The 15,094-nt window shown below is 36.6% G+C and overlaps 4 protein-coding genes across 6 annotated transcripts in view; 2 read left to right on the forward strand and 2 right to left on the reverse strand.

The window, feature by feature from the left end:
* LOC135939088 (uncharacterized) overlaps positions 1–5,603 on the forward strand; it is a 33,399-nt gene extending 27,796 nt beyond the window's left edge. For 2 of the 3 annotated variants that reach the window (XM_065483273.1, XM_065483281.1), the window contains exons 7-15: positions 439–594; positions 650–826; positions 1,324–1,699; positions 1,766–1,984; positions 2,051–2,218; positions 2,753–3,097; positions 3,514–3,647; positions 3,714–3,975; positions 4,434–5,603. In XM_065483273.1, coding sequence (XP_065339345.1) covers positions 439–594; positions 650–826; positions 1,324–1,699; positions 1,766–1,984; positions 2,051–2,218; positions 2,753–3,097; positions 3,514–3,647; positions 3,714–3,975; positions 4,434–4,957 — 2,361 coding nt within the window. In that variant the 3' untranslated portion in view covers positions 4,958–5,603. The remainder of the gene's footprint in view (positions 1–438; positions 595–649; positions 827–1,323; positions 1,700–1,765; positions 1,985–2,050; positions 2,219–2,752; positions 3,098–3,513; positions 3,648–3,713; positions 3,976–4,433) is intronic. The other variant, XM_065483291.1, reaches the window with a different exon arrangement.
* An 816-nt stretch (positions 5,604–6,419) lies between these two features.
* Positions 6,420–9,320, reverse strand: LOC135939105 (venom allergen 3-like). Its single transcript, XM_065483304.1, has 7 exons — positions 9,132–9,320; positions 8,138–8,262; positions 8,000–8,081; positions 7,358–7,530; positions 7,092–7,201; positions 6,828–7,021; positions 6,420–6,762 (listed from the first exon to the last, which is right to left on the reverse strand). The coding sequence occupies exons 1-7, from the start codon at positions 9,286–9,288 to the stop codon at positions 6,638–6,640; spliced, it is 966 nt and encodes a 321-aa protein (XP_065339376.1). The 5' UTR covers positions 9,289–9,320; the 3' UTR covers positions 6,420–6,637.
* Positions 9,321–10,463: 1,143 nt separating this feature from the next.
* On the reverse strand, positions 10,464–12,451 carry LOC135946657 (uncharacterized). Its single transcript, XM_065494964.1, has 8 exons — positions 12,313–12,451; positions 12,218–12,258; positions 12,031–12,070; positions 11,888–11,989; positions 11,802–11,826; positions 11,679–11,740; positions 11,496–11,616; positions 10,464–10,820 (listed from the first exon to the last, which is right to left on the reverse strand). Exons 1-8 carry the CDS (start codon positions 12,394–12,396, stop codon positions 10,585–10,587), a joined length of 711 nt encoding a protein of 236 aa, XP_065351036.1. The 5' UTR covers positions 12,397–12,451; the 3' UTR covers positions 10,464–10,584.
* A 987-nt stretch (positions 12,452–13,438) lies between these two features.
* LOC135945625 (uncharacterized) lies at positions 13,439–14,637 on the forward strand. Its single transcript, XM_065493429.1, has 2 exons — positions 13,439–13,644; positions 13,720–14,637. Exons 1-2 carry the CDS (start codon positions 13,597–13,599, stop codon positions 14,527–14,529), a joined length of 858 nt encoding a protein of 285 aa, XP_065349501.1. The 5' UTR covers positions 13,439–13,596; the 3' UTR covers positions 14,530–14,637.
* The last annotated feature ends 457 nt before the right edge of the window (positions 14,638–15,094 follow it).

Below are 15,094 nucleotides of genomic sequence, written 5' to 3' on the forward strand. Positions count from 1 at the left end.
ACCATTTTCAAGTGAATTTTTATTATGCTTAACGGTCTGAAGGCCTGAGATCGCCAATTTTTTTTTGTCATTTGACTGGCAGCTCAAGTGGCAGGTACAGCTTGGCCAAATCCGCAGCGATACACCACTAAAACTAGCCGACCGGCGTAGCTCAGCTGGCTGAGACCTTTCAATAATTTCTATTGTTAATATTAAAAATGCTGATTTTTTAAAAAGTTAGCACTGGAAAATTCACCACTAAAACCTAAATTGTGATCCAAAATTACAAATACTTCATGGATTCTTCTGATTCTTAAAATAACCTTACTCTGAACAACAAAAGGCCTTAATATTTCTTAGGAGCGCCGCTAGCCGCTATGGTTTCTTACATTAAGATATTTCCTTCAACATCCCAACTAAAGTTCTCGTTGTAAAAACACAAACACTTATAATTTATAGATCAGCAAGAAAAGCAGATCCGGCTTAGAAACCAGCGAGCCAGATAATGAGACCTGGGAAATAAACATGCATCCTGAAACTAGCAAGAAATCCCCTCTGGATATTGATGGACAAAGAAGTGTCAAGAGGAAGTCAGATTCAATATCTGGTCCAAATGTAAGCAATATGACAGCTCTTCCACTGTGCAAATAATTATAATTAATAATTACAGCCTGCCTCAACTTCATCCTCGAGGCGAAGTTCAATCTGCTCGGGATATACTGCCCACCCAATGAGTGGATTAAGTCAATTGAACATTGAGGAAAGCTTCACAGGATACGAGCCCAAAGACCAGCACGACTGTGTTGTCGTTGAGAAGCCCAAAAATTTGAAGATGAAACTGACAAGGGTATGCATTGCTGATAACTTGGTTTCATAAATTTTTGGGAATTCGTCAGTAGGGCTGGAAATATAAAACAGCCAGATTAAGTCTGATTTTTAATATAGCTCGAATTTTCCTTGTTGAGAATTTATTAGCCACACTCAAAATTGTCTAGATCGTCTTTGATCTCTCCAGAATTTAATGAAATTTAAGCAAAGTACAATGAAAGTAGATTAAAGTATGTCAATGTAATCTGTTTTAAACTGCTGGCCCTGTTTATTGTGATCATATCATTTTTATTAAGAATTTTTAACTTATTTATTTTTAGTATTGTATTGCATTAGCTATAATCGAAATGTCAGGTGCGATCGTGCCATTCTTTAGTTGATACTGTAAGTTGGTGTTCACGGAAAACTTGTCATATTTTACATATTATGGCAGATCTCTTATCGTTAGGGGTTAGAATTTATATTTTAAAATTAAAACATTGAAAATTTCCTGTTTAATTGTTATTCGTTTTGCAGCTCACTAGCAAATCTGGAGTGATCGAGAACCCTTTGGAGTCGGAGATGACCACTTTGATTGAAACTGGCAGGCAGTTGAGGAGAAGCAGGCGACTATCTATGGGCTACCGTGATTCTTGCGAACATTTGGAGCAAAACGACTCCACTAAAGTCCCGTCATTTTCTCCGAGTGCTGATCAGTCGATCGGAATGGAAGGGCTTCCTGAGAGCAATACAGCCAGCATTGAGACATTCACTGAAGACATAATTCAAGACACTCCAAAGGAAAATCAGCAGTCTTGCTTTGATGATCTTGAAAATATCAAGAATTACCTGGATGTTACTACAAATACAAATTCCTCTGAACCAGCTGACAAAACTGAAGAATCGATTTTAGGTAAGAAGTGTTGTTTATAATTTTCAGTTACCATCACGTGTACGATATTTAAATTTTTTGCTGTAGGGTTGCCCTCAATGCTATTTGAAATTGGAACTGGCATGCAAGCTCAGCAAGAGAATTTACAATTAGGTGTGTTAGAATCCGAAATAATGACAACTTCCACGGAGTGCATCCAGTCTACTGACAGCCCTAGTGACAATTGTGAATTAATTTTGCCTGACCAGCCCGCTGAGCCAGTGGCATCTGGAAATGAATCCAAGACTGAACTTCCAAATGAAAAAGGTATTTAAGAATCTATAAACTGACCAATCTAAATATATTGGGTTTTTTACTGTTTTTTTTATTAAGGTTCTTGTGGGTTCTCGAATGCATATATCGTTGACAAATTGAGTGGATACACTTATATTATGAAGGGGGCAGTCCCAGGCCCTAAGTCAATCGTGCTTATTGCCCCAACAGGCACCCTCGAAGAAGTTGCAAAAAATATCAGAGAAAGCTATAAAACAGATGTAAAAGGTAAATTTAAGTCCTCCCGTCAGCTGGATTTTGAATGAGGGCAGATAATTTTTTAACCTTTTTTCATGGGTTTTTGGATTAATTTTAAACAGGAAACATCCCATTTTCCCCATGATTTTGCTGTTGTATTTTAAAATTTTGTGCCTTGTAGTGTTAAGAGGCTGCTTATTCAGAAATGAGTCGGGCAACTGAACTGAAGATTCATAATCAAGTGTTCTCTTTTCATTTTGGACCAGCGGCAAGGACAGTGATGGATTAATGTTTTTATTTAATGTTTAATTTAACTGAAGCAATTGTATCCACTCAGTTTAAAAAATATTTTTATGCTTTGAATTTGATTTCAAATTAAACTAACTCATAATCAATATTATGACCCTATTCTTTCAAGTTGAACATTCTCCTGATTTATAAGAAAAAGGCTTGGCATTATTCAGATATTTGGAAAACTATTTTTTTGCGTTTTTTCTATCATTAAAATAAAAAAGTTGATGATAAACACTGGAAGGTTTCTTAAAATTTAATTTTTCTCTGCAGAAAGACCTCTGAACCTCAATTCATCTACCAGAGAGCTCCTCAATAATGTGGAACCAACTTCTATGGAGGATGAACCTTTGGAGCAGAATAACGGCGGTCAGGAGATCCAAGAATTGAGCACCTCAGTTGAGAAAGTTGATCCACCAGTACTAGATCAGGCCAATATGTTGGAGGCAGTGGAAGAAGTTAACCCACCAGTAGAGAACAGCTCTAACTCGGATACAACTGCAGAGGACAAAGTCTCAAGCACTGACGCTGGTGACATGGAGGTTGTTGATCCAATTATGGAGCAGAAGCAAGTTGAAACATCTGATGCAGCTTGTGTAGAAAGCATATGTGCTAAAGGTAACAATTTCTTAAGTTTTATCAGTATATAAAAGTCAGTTGTTAGACCCGTAATTTTTGTGACAATCAGAGTTTCTTGTAATGTGAAATTGTATAACCGAAATTTCCTGCATCTTATAGGGAAATCTTAGTTTCAAATATTTTTGTAACAACCAAATGTTTTAATAATCTTAATTTTTAACAAATGTTTTCAGTCATATTTTTCCTTTTTAATCAAATAACATCAAAGTGCAATTTTCCTTCTCTTTGCAAGAATCTTTTTGGCCAAAAAAGTCATTCCAAGGAAAATATTTATATGCATTTGTTGATTGAGACAGTTTTAGACTTTTTAAGACACTTCATATTTGAAAACTAATCAATATAGTCAACTCTTTATTTTGAAGGCCCAAGTAATGATCGATAATTTTTATTTACAGTGCAAATAGCAGTTGATGAGGGAGGTAAACTGGCACAAGATAAACCAACATTACCAGTCGATGACATTAAGAACCACACCAACAAAGAAAATATTGCTACAGAGACTGAGAGAGACATCAAAACTGATCAAGAGGTGAGTTGCTTTTGCATCATTATCGTAATTTTTCACTCAAACTTTGATCTGCTGTCTATTCTGAAGAAACGAGAGCCTGCAGCTAGAAAATCAGTGGCGAAGAGAAGCGAGGCCATGGTGTCCAAAGGGACCATGTTGCTCAAAAGGAAAATGATTGAACGGAACAGAAGGTCTCAAGAAAACAAGCACTTTTACAAGCGTTTGAAGCAGTCAAAGAATGTGTGCAGATTGAACAAGACCAAGACATTAGCAGGCGAGGAGCTGCACAAGCAAGCCGCGTCGGAGAAAGAGAGTTTTGTTGCAGCAGTTCGTGTGCAACTAGACTCTGGTGAGTTATTTTTTTCCATCCAGTGCTAGAGCAATTCGATTAAAAAAATATTTTTAAATCTTGATGATTTGCATTGGGTGGATATGAATATGGTTTTATAATTCGCAGCTTTGAGAGTTAGAGCAAAATTTTTGGCTTTAGCAGGTTAGTAAGCTGAAGCCGACGAATTTTTTATATTCATCTCATTCTGGAAACTCCATAATGCAGGAAGTTTTCAAAATGTGATTCATACTTACCAGCAAAATATGAAGTGCGCTGAAAATTAAAATTAAGCTTGATATTCAGTTAATTTCAACATATTTCCATTGACTGGTTCACTACTTTTTTGGAACATTTTGACCCGCAAGAAATTTATTAAAAATTAAAACAAAAATACTAGTTAACTGAATTTTTTAATATGATAGTTTTTCGCAATCCTAATAGAAATTCATTATTGAATTTTCACTGTGTCAATCCAGTTACAGAGAGGCAAACTACCTCGAGCCAGGAGCATTCTGAGCCGGTAGCTGTTGATAAAGAGCAGGTGGCTCCAAATTTCGAGACAAAGTCGCCAAAGCTAGACACCTGGATGGAGGAGGCTGTTCGAATGGGCTTGTACCAGCTGGACCAGAGGAGAGTGGACACCTTGTACCCACTGAAGGAGGACCTGGACGAGGAAGATTTCGACCTGAGTGATGCCAATGGTGGTTTGTTGGTCAACAAAAAACGGTCACCTGAAGAGGAGACTGTAAATGTGCACCAGAAGTACATCTGCGTTTTGGAACGCAGTCTGCATAAGACGAAGATGCAGTTGATCGCCCTGAAGAAGGCCAACCTGAAGCACCTGCAAGCGAGCGACACCATGCTCTCCCATTACAGATCTGCCATTGACTTTCTAATGGCAAAGGTGCTTTCGGAACAGCCAGTGCTGCCGACCGGCACCGCAGCCATCGATGTCATCGTCGAGGCTAGCAAGCAGCGTCTCGGCAACAAGAAGCACTAATAATTTATAATCCATCCCGCACCACTGCTTTCCTTATTGATCTTCAGGAATATGTATTTGCAGCTGGGCTTGAGGATTTGGAAAGGCTCTAAGTCCTGAGAACTATTAATTATTATTAGAAACAGCGTTATTTATGTTACTGATTCTCTCCAATTCAAAATTGGCAAAAATATTGTGTTGACTATAATTAAGCGTTGAAAAAGGTCCATTTTTAGTGATGATATATCGCCAAACAATTATTACCAACCAGTCAACCGTTCCTGTTAAGAAAATGATCCGTGCCTGGTACTGATTTGCTATGATATGCTTTTCACTAGCATAAGATAATTATTTACTTTTATCACTCGTAAGTTTGTCCCGAGGGAAACATACATTACATAACTAATGCGCTACAATCATGCCCTTCAGTCAATTGTATGTACTGTAAGGTGCGTGTGTCATTATTATCATTCCCAGCTCTTTCTTTAACCAAATGCGTGCAAGGCACAGTGTAACCAAGAGTGCTAAAATAACTTACATTTTCATTTTTCCATCTTCTGTAGTGATGAGATTCTTATGTTGTTACGAGTGGTGAGGCTGCTGAGATTTCCTGTCTATCAACCACATTAATACCAATAAAGTTACAACAACATTATACATCAATTAATTAGTGCTATTTTAATATTCTGGATTTGTTGACTGCACTTTTTCTCAGTAAATCGGGGTATATAATCTAGATTAACTTCTTCTCTCCTCATTACACTGAAAAGACGGCCACAGCTTTAAATCTTTTTCATTTTTCAAATAGCAACTTCTAGTTATTTTTCAATATATTTATCTTAATTTAAATTTTTGCTGTCTAATTTTGGGATTAAATGTCAAAAAGTGTAACACGTATTTTGTACAAATTGTCAGGAATACATTGCCAATTACTACTATTTTTCAAGATACTGAGGGTCAAAGGTCGGTAAAGGGCACATATTTTAGGGTTAGTGTAAATTGCGTGAAAAATTTCATTTTGACCCTCTGACCATGCTTTATATCACTTCCGATTTCTGATTAGTGCATAATCGAACTCTGGCCACAGGGTGTAGTATCCATATGCTATCGTCTCGATTTATTATATGTGGCTAGAGTATAAGAATAAATTAGTCAGGAACACCAGATGAATAGCTATAGCTTCAAATTATTAATTTCACAGGTATTCTAGCAATCAACAGCGATCGTCACCTTTTAATTCTTACAGGTATATTTTATGAATTACCATACGCCATAAGAGTCACCTCGCCTAAAGAGACATTATATAAGGGTAGCCCTCGTGCGATCAGCATCATTCAATTGTTATATCTTATTGACACCCATCTGTTGGGCTCTGTTTATTTGTTTAATTTTAAAAATCTACACACCATTTATATTACTAAGTCATTGGCAAGACTTCTGTAGTTTTCAAATAAATCTTTTCTTTATAAAAAAATTAAAATGTGCAAGTCGACCCTTTGAAAGCCATCAGGGGGCTCAAGAAACACCAAAAATCTCATTTCTTTTGAGGTTAAATTTAATTAAATCCCACAAAAAATTTTGATAAACTAGTTATTTTCATGTCTGATTATTTTCTTTTGAAAGTTCGTGATTTTCAAAGAAGTACACCAGTACAATGCTTTTATTTTCAATTTTGTTTCTGAAATTCGTGTATTCATCCCGTTAGAGCAGCAGGAATCTCCTATACATACAAAACAGCAGGCCCATGACGGCGGCAGCCAAGAGCATCAAACCCAGAGAGAGCAGAATGGGATGAGAGTCGTCTCGATCTGGATTGTATTTAGCTCCTGCAAAGCAGAGAAACGAAAAATTACAAATTAGTTTCTTCTTGCAATTACATAATTATCGTTACCAAAAAACCCAAGCGAGGTGAAAAGTTCATCATTGCAGAGCGCCAAGTAATGGCTCTTGAATGTCTCCAGTTGGCAGGGGTCCTTGAATTCCTTATTCCCCTTATTTGTTGTGCAGAGACCCTTGTAATGATTGGAAAACACGGGGCAATTTGGCTCTCCCGCCTCGTAAACAGGCTGGTTGATGAAGTTCCCTCTGGAAGTAACCGAGTTTGTTAAAAAAATTACATTTTCGATAATATTTAAAAGTTGCAAAATATTCTTACGCCTTGCCAAAGTTGCACACAAGCAGTTTGGTTTCGCCAACCTTGCCGTTTTTGGTCTCATTGTAGACCGACCTGCCGCAGCCAATCCGCGACGTATCCGCCCACACAATCTGGCTCGCCGGAAAGTAATCAGGTTTAGCGATAAGTTTTTGCCAATTATAGACATCTTACTGATAGATTCTCCTTAATGTCACTTTATTTTAATTATGATTAAAAAATAAAAACAGAAAAACTGATATTGCGTTCAAAGGAATTGAAAATCGTACCTGCGTAAAGTGGCCGGTTTGCGGCACAACCTGAAATTGACTAATGTAAGGAGCAGGGTATCCGGGTTTGTCCACCTCGTTAAACATGGCGATCGTGGAGCTTAAGATTATCATTGGTGCGGGCCCAGGTGACCACCACTCATACGCAACGTTCTGGCCGACAGCAAATCTCTCTGATTAAACCATAAACTTTAAACATTATTTTCTATAGGTGTAGAGATCGATTTATTTCAGATAACTGATATTCATTTGAATAATCTTCCCACAATTTGAAAAAAATCAAATCAAGACCGATTAACAATAAAATTTCAAATTTCGTATAATTTCTCCAAAAATTTAACGGGCTAGAATATTTCGTTCGACTTCGATTCCTCGAGTCGCGATCTATCCAGGTGTGTGAATTATGTACGAGCTAAATATCACTCCTGATGAAATAAACCACGATTTTCAATAAGGAAACATAGCTCACCGTTTCATTAGCATTATAAACTTTGGAGATAATTTCCTCAGAAATTTTAACATCAACCTGGGAAAATTTTAGCTCATCTTTCCTAATTTTCAGAAAATATAAAATTTATTCTTAAGAAATTTGCAGTGTAAACCCACTTTAAGCAAATAGAGAATGCAGTCAATTTACTTTACCAACACTCCTGTTTCTGTCATGACCAAAGGTGCACTGTTCAGCCCATCTCTGTGCCACCTCTGCCAGTTCGTCATCCCAGGTCTGAAACCGGGCATTTATTTTAATAGCCTGAGCATAACAATCAATACTGTACTTACCAGCTCTCTCATATTCTTGGCCGGTGGGTGATGAGGCAACTTCCCCGTCGCCACAAATGAGCGCAGCTTATTGTGAATCCTCACCAGGGCATCCTTATCGTAAATCGATAATTGTGTGTCGCGAGCTGTTGCCATTAAGATATTTGTTCAATTCAATTTGGCAATTTGGATTATTTCTTTACAAAAAACCGTCGTAAATAATAAATACATTTAACAATACAGAGCAAAATAAAAAAAAAAATGAAAAACGTGGAAAACTTTGTAACTTCATGATTTTTAACCCCCAGTCAATTTGCGACTGATTCTGATAGAATTTGGGGTTTTTGTTGCATACGAAAACCAGCTAAATGTCTTATTTTGCATAAAGTTCATATTGCAGTTCGGGTTTTTTTTTTCGAGATAGTCTGCAAAATTTAAAATCTGACTGAAACTTTGGTCCTGATTTGATAATTGTACATTGTTAAGAACTAACTAACAACATGATCATCTGTTAATAATTCTAATCGATTAATTTAAGTTTTTTTGTTGGCCTGTATTAAATAATCTCACTCTAAAACTACTTAAAGTGAAATATTAGAAAAATATTGTGGATATATTATGTAAAAAAAGATTCGAATTGAAAACGACCTAACGCAAACTTAAAACTTAATTCAAAAACACGTTTGGTCCTTCAGACTGGTCTTAAGTTTAATAAAACAAGATTAGTTAAAAATGACCAGTCAATTTTAAATGCTCAAAATTAGCGATCTAATTTTTAAAATTGGTTCTAGTGATTTAAATGTGTGCAAGAAAGACCAAATTTATAAATTATATCAAGATGATACTGTTTCCCAGATTTTCCAATCGTAAAAGAGAGTCCTATTTCCAATTATGTATACCAAAAAATTGTTTTCGTAAAGTCCAGTTCTAATAATTTCCGGAAATGTTATCTCATTGTTACATAATTATTGTCAACTCTGAATACCCAACCCTGACCTTTTTTGCTTTCACTTACACACTAAAACTTTTCCAGGGGCACAGTTTCTTGGCTTCAAACACATGGTGTGGTCTGGATAACGTTCATACTTTGGTGGATGGCAAGCTGACGAGGCGCCGCGAAGAAAAGCACAAAACGCGAGGAAAACAAGGGCGGACATAACGACCGCCCGCATGAACTGGATTAGAAATATTTTTAATCTGATTTTATAAGCCTTTTGTTGCAACAATCACGTTGCTTCAAGAAACATAGTCAGTGCGTTTTGTTTAACGACAAAACACACTGGCTATAGAAAAACAGGGATCAAAACCACAAAATGTGGTTTTGCAGCGTTTTTATCGTGCAAAGCGTCATAGCAAGTTATTTCCGTTTGATTTGATCTTCTAACACTTAAGATTTATTGGTTTAATAAAATTCAAGAAAAATAAATAAAGCTGAAACCAAAATGTTATTCTTTCTCTTTAAAATTTCAACACATTTTACAATGCCGTGACTGTGCTTGTTGATAGTAGAAGAGACGAAAGTTATGATAGTAATATACCGAGAAGGCCAACAAAAACTCTCAATTTTTATCAGAGTTGGCGTCCCCCGCGTGAAACACTTTTTAGTTTTATAGGGCGGAAGTGGCAGAATGCTTTTTCAAAACTCACTTAAAATGGTCAGCAAAAATTTCCGAAGTGTACCCGCGCTGTTTGCGGAGTTGGCAGATTTGCCTGGAATTTTGGGGCCAAGTATCCCCATGTCTTGAGGCTCTAAAATATGATCCATAGTAAATTCCAACCCCCTCATCCCCTCGGGTCTGCGGGGTGGTTTTTAAAAATGTCGTGTTTTTTCGACAGAGCGAGTAACCTAGCTCCAGGAATACACACTCCTACCGAAAACTGTTACACTCGTATTAACCGAGTACTTTCGATTACATATATAGAGTTCATCCCAGATGTCACAGATCAAAGCCACTTTCAATGAGCCCGAGACAATCAAATTTTAATTTGGAAATAAATGTATCTAGAACACTGATTTTTTGCCTCAAAATACAGCCCAGCTAAGTAGCCAAAACATATCAAACAAAAACAGTGGTGTTTGGCTAAGAGTTTTTTTTTAAATAAATTATTTAATATTTAAAAACGTGGATTTTTGCCACAATTAAAAATTTCAAATCTTTCAAAATACTTATTTTTGCTTGGTTTTGGACTATTACCTCACGAAAACACACGAACACAATTGACCAGTTGAACACCTTATAAATTAGATGTTTATTCACCTTGTCTCGCAAAGGATGGATTTTTTGTTAAACTCAATCGAAATTAATATCTGTTTTTAAGTTGCCTCTAAACATTTGCATTTCGTAATTTTCACTGACCAAATAAATTATAAGCAATTAATCGATTATTAATAATATTCTTCCAAGTTTTTGCTAGCGTTTTATTAGCAAAGGTGCCTCGCGCGTTTTACGACACAAAAAGTGAAATATTTAGTGCGGATCGCAGACGTGCGTCACTCCACACAGAATTTTGCCGTTGCGTCGCGCGCAGTTTTTGCTCAGAACAGTTTTCTCGTTCGCGGGGCAACTTGTTGGGTCCCCAGGGGGCGTGGCGTCGGGCCAGGGCTGGAAGAGAGTCTCGTCGTTGATCTCAAGGGCGTACATGCCGCCGCTCGAGAGGTCCATCATGCCAGTGAAGAAAAAAGTGTTGTTCCCTTCAGAGCGTCCTAAGTGATTTATTATTTTTCATTATTTCTCATTTCCAAATTAATTCTAAATTCGGTTTTAGAGCTGTGACATTTTTTTTCATATTCAAGTGTTGTTTTAAATTTTCTAAATTGGATTTTTATCTTCTGATGTTTCCTTATTCAACTAAAAAATCAAATTGCTTATAATAATTTAGGAAATCAACACACAATACATGCCATTCTTATCAAAAATAAAATTTAACTTTATAGAAATTGATAATAAATAATTATCAGACGAAATATCATGGTTTGGAGGACTTTACTGGCTTGAGGTAAAGCAAACTCAACGAAACTCTCACAATAAATTAATTTATTTCTGGTAAATGGATTCAAAAATATTTTCGACAAAATTTTAATTTTACAGATTTTACGGGAAAATTTTGTAAAGCTTTGCGACCTCGGTCTATCAATTTAAAAATGGGATAATTATGTGCTTTGGATTCCTCTCGCCGAACCCGATCGAACAACGTTGTCAAAAATTGTTACGTAAAATATGTAAAAGTGAATATTTTTTTTCGACAATTTTTTATTCGACTTGATTAACTGAGTGATTGCTATTGTGAATATTGTTTAAATTACTTTACCTCAAGTCAGGTTGTTATATATTACCATAAGTGAAATTCAAAATTAATTTTTAATAAAATTGCCACCTACCAAACATAGCCTTCTCCGTTTCTCGCATGTTTTTGTGTTTCGATTCGTCGTGTTCACTCTCCGACTGGTTTAGAACCTTGCAAATGTGTGCAGCCGGAAACCAGTTCAGCTGAACCGAGTACTGCACGGTGGAATACGTTTCTTTTTAAATATCACAGGGCAGCATACATATTGACTTTTTACTTTAGCGTGCCGCAAGAAGTAGAATATCGTGTCGCCAAAGCGGTCAATAGAAATTCCGAGCTCTGTGCGCGATCATTCTGATTAACATTTGAAAGCACGATTTGTTCTTATCTTAAACACTACCCTCAGCGCACCGCCCGCTGCTTTCCTGAAATAAACGTAAATTATATTATAGACGGAATAAAGTCGTGGTTCGATCAATAGAGTGCCTTGTGCTCGTGGTCCTCGTGGCTGTTTTCAGACGAGAATCCAAATCCCATAGTCTGTTCTTCCTCTTTCAGTCGTTCCGCGTTGATTCCCGACCTCTCAAACTGATCCGGACTTAAAATTTCAATAGATAAAAAATAGCTACTTTCATGGCTTCCAGATGGCCTATTGTTTCTTGAACTTTCCTGTTAAAACTTTTTATTTTTTAAAATACATATTTATTACAGAAATATCAAGCATAGTGTTCGTCACCAACACCCTAGTTTTTAGCTATTGCAATTAAAAAAATTGCCAAGGGAAGATAAGATATGAAAAGGAAAAAGAACAGTGACCTGGCGTTTTCCATACACGTGGACGGGTAGCCAAGGCTGGTCTGAATTTCGAAATTATTATTTCTTAGGTTTTCAGTTGATGGAATATAAAGTACCTTCAATGTGTAAATAATCATGATTGTATAAGGCGATGAGAGCGAACACAATTTTATGAAATGGATCAAAGGCGGCACTTTCATTATCGACTGGCTGACATCACGAGTGGGAAATTTTTATTTGCACCACAGCGCTGTGCTGACCGGATATTAATGGGAAAAATGAAGCCACGCCGTTTCCTCAAATAGGGGGAACCTGGTCGTTTTATATGCTGTGTGTGGATCTTTTTTATGATTCTTAGGGCTGCTGGGTTTAAAATGAGTAACTATTTCAGTTTGATTTTTGTTATGTAACAGTGCATTTTGTGCTGTAAAATTTGCATGAACTTTCTAATAAATGAATAACAATTTACAATGTGATTTTAAAAAGAGCTTAATTATTCACGACTCAAATGTTGGGACAAATCTAATGGCTTCATTAAGACATTATTTACTCTTTTCTAATTTTTCGAAGCAAACAAGGTCTGATTGAACGTAATTAAATCACAACATTTACTGGTTCTGATTTGCACTTCATTGTTTTACTTTCAATTTAATAAATTTTGCCACAAATTCAAACGGTTGAATTGTAAAATGCCGATTTTGTTACATGATATTGTTTAGTAATTTGGTGGTATATTGTAAAAAAAATTACATATAACCTTTTAAGAAATCGAAAGCAATTTTTTCAGACCTATTTTAATGTTTAAAAAAAAGTTATCAAAAAATAAAGTAAACATATTTATTCATTTTACTTAACGTGTCTGACTAATTCCCCCTCCCCCCTTTTAAATTATTTTTGAGCTTAAGTAGTGTTATAAAAAATAAAATGGAGATTTTGCTTAGAAATCTGGCAGATATATTTCAGTGGAGACGGGCAAAAATAGTCTTTTGTTTTCAAAAATTAATTGAATGGGATTAATTGAAAAGAAACAAATCCCTTTGAACACACATTTTGCTGATTTCTTTGATTTGGAATTAAATTTGGCAGATGAAATGAATAAACAAATTTTAAGTAAAATTTATCCGTAACGAAAAGCATTTAAAATAATTATTTAGAATTTAGAAGGATATAATTTTTCTTACGTAGGAGGAAAGAACGACGACCAATTAAAGAAAGAGGTCGCTGTGTGCCACCAACATTAAAGGCAATAAATTAGTTCGTGTCTCGTGATAAAAGTGACTTGCGTGGAATTCAGGCAAAATTAAAAGTATTTCTTGGGTACGCAGTATTTTTAACACGTCAGTGTTAAACTTACCTGGGTAGTAACTCTTTTTACTTAATACCGGATAGTGTATTTAAAAATGAGCTCGCAAAAATTGGGTTTGCTGATCGCAACCTCAGCAATAGTGGTATTTTCCATATTTTTTCCTATTTTGTTCTTATAAATATTTGAGAAAATTATTATTAATGACATTGCTTTTTAGCTCGTTGGTGTTGCATCACAAACTAGTACTTCAACGTCGTCCACGTCGACGTCGCCAACAACTTCGACATCGCCCACTACGTCGACATCACCAACAACGTCGACATCACCAACAACTTCGACGTCGCCCACAACGTCGACATCACCAACAACGTCGACATCACCAACAACTTCAACGTCACCAACAACTTCGACGTCGCCCACAACGTCGACATCGCCCACAACGTCGACATCACCAACTACGTCGACATCGCCCACTACGTCGACATCACCAACAACTTCGACGTCGCCCACTACGTCGACGTCGTCTTCGACTTCAACCACAACTCAACCCACAACGACTACTATTGTGCCGTCAACATGCTCGTCTGTTGATGCCAAAATTGCTGATCCGGTGACAACCAACTGCAAAACGTTCTTCATTTGCACCAACGTGAGCAATGTGCTGAAGTACGTAAAGTCGAACTGCTCTGATTTCATGCTCTTTGACTCGACTCGCCTTCGGTGTCTCAATCAAGTTTACGTCACTTGCACCGCTTCAACGACGACGTCCACGACATCATCGACCTCGACAACGTCCACAACCACGACATCCTCAACGACGACAACTCCAACGACCACAACACCGATCCCTTCATGCACAGTTGAGGGTGCGAAAATTCTGAACCAGGCGGTGGCAAACTGCGCCTCTTTCTACGTCTGTACTTTGGTTAATGGAGTCCTGACTAATGTCATTTCTTCCTGCCCAGTCAACATGGCGTTCAGCGTTAAATATGGGAGATGCCTTAACGTTGCTTACGTAACCTGTTAGGAAGTCTTTGCAATGTAATCTGCGTATGAATTAAATTGAGGGATTTAAATGAATTAAAATTTGCTTTATTGTACACACAATAAAACCATTTAAATAGGTTGGAGTCGATTTTAAATTATTTTTTTTCGTAGCGTAAAATTCCTTAAATAACACAGGAAAATTTTCCCCTTCCGTCAAAAATTGATAAGGTGCTTCTCAACTTTCTTGAAGCATAATATGTGTGTGCCTTCCCTTCCCGTTGACGCACATGTTTTGATAAATAATAATAAGCTATTAAAAAATTCTAGCACTGCCCTGACCTCGTAGATATTACCAAGAAAATAACACTTATAGACAGATACTTATTGGAAATTGATTATTCATTCATATCTATATACTTGCTTTTGGATTACGCTAATTTGAAAAAATATGATTATGGTACCGAAAAGATTATTGCAGCTACATTAGATGTCACACAAAATATTTTATGTGAAAAAATTTCGGTCATGCAGCTATGAAATCTTGAAACTATTTATCGGATAAAGCAAAATCTTCAGCACTTATTTCGAGGGATTCGTGGAGTACG

Source organism: Cloeon dipterum, chromosome 1 (genome assembly GCF_949628265.1).
Source record: "Cloeon dipterum chromosome 1, ieCloDipt1.1, whole genome shotgun sequence".
NCBI lineage: Eukaryota > Metazoa > Arthropoda > Insecta > Ephemeroptera > Baetidae > Cloeon > Cloeon dipterum.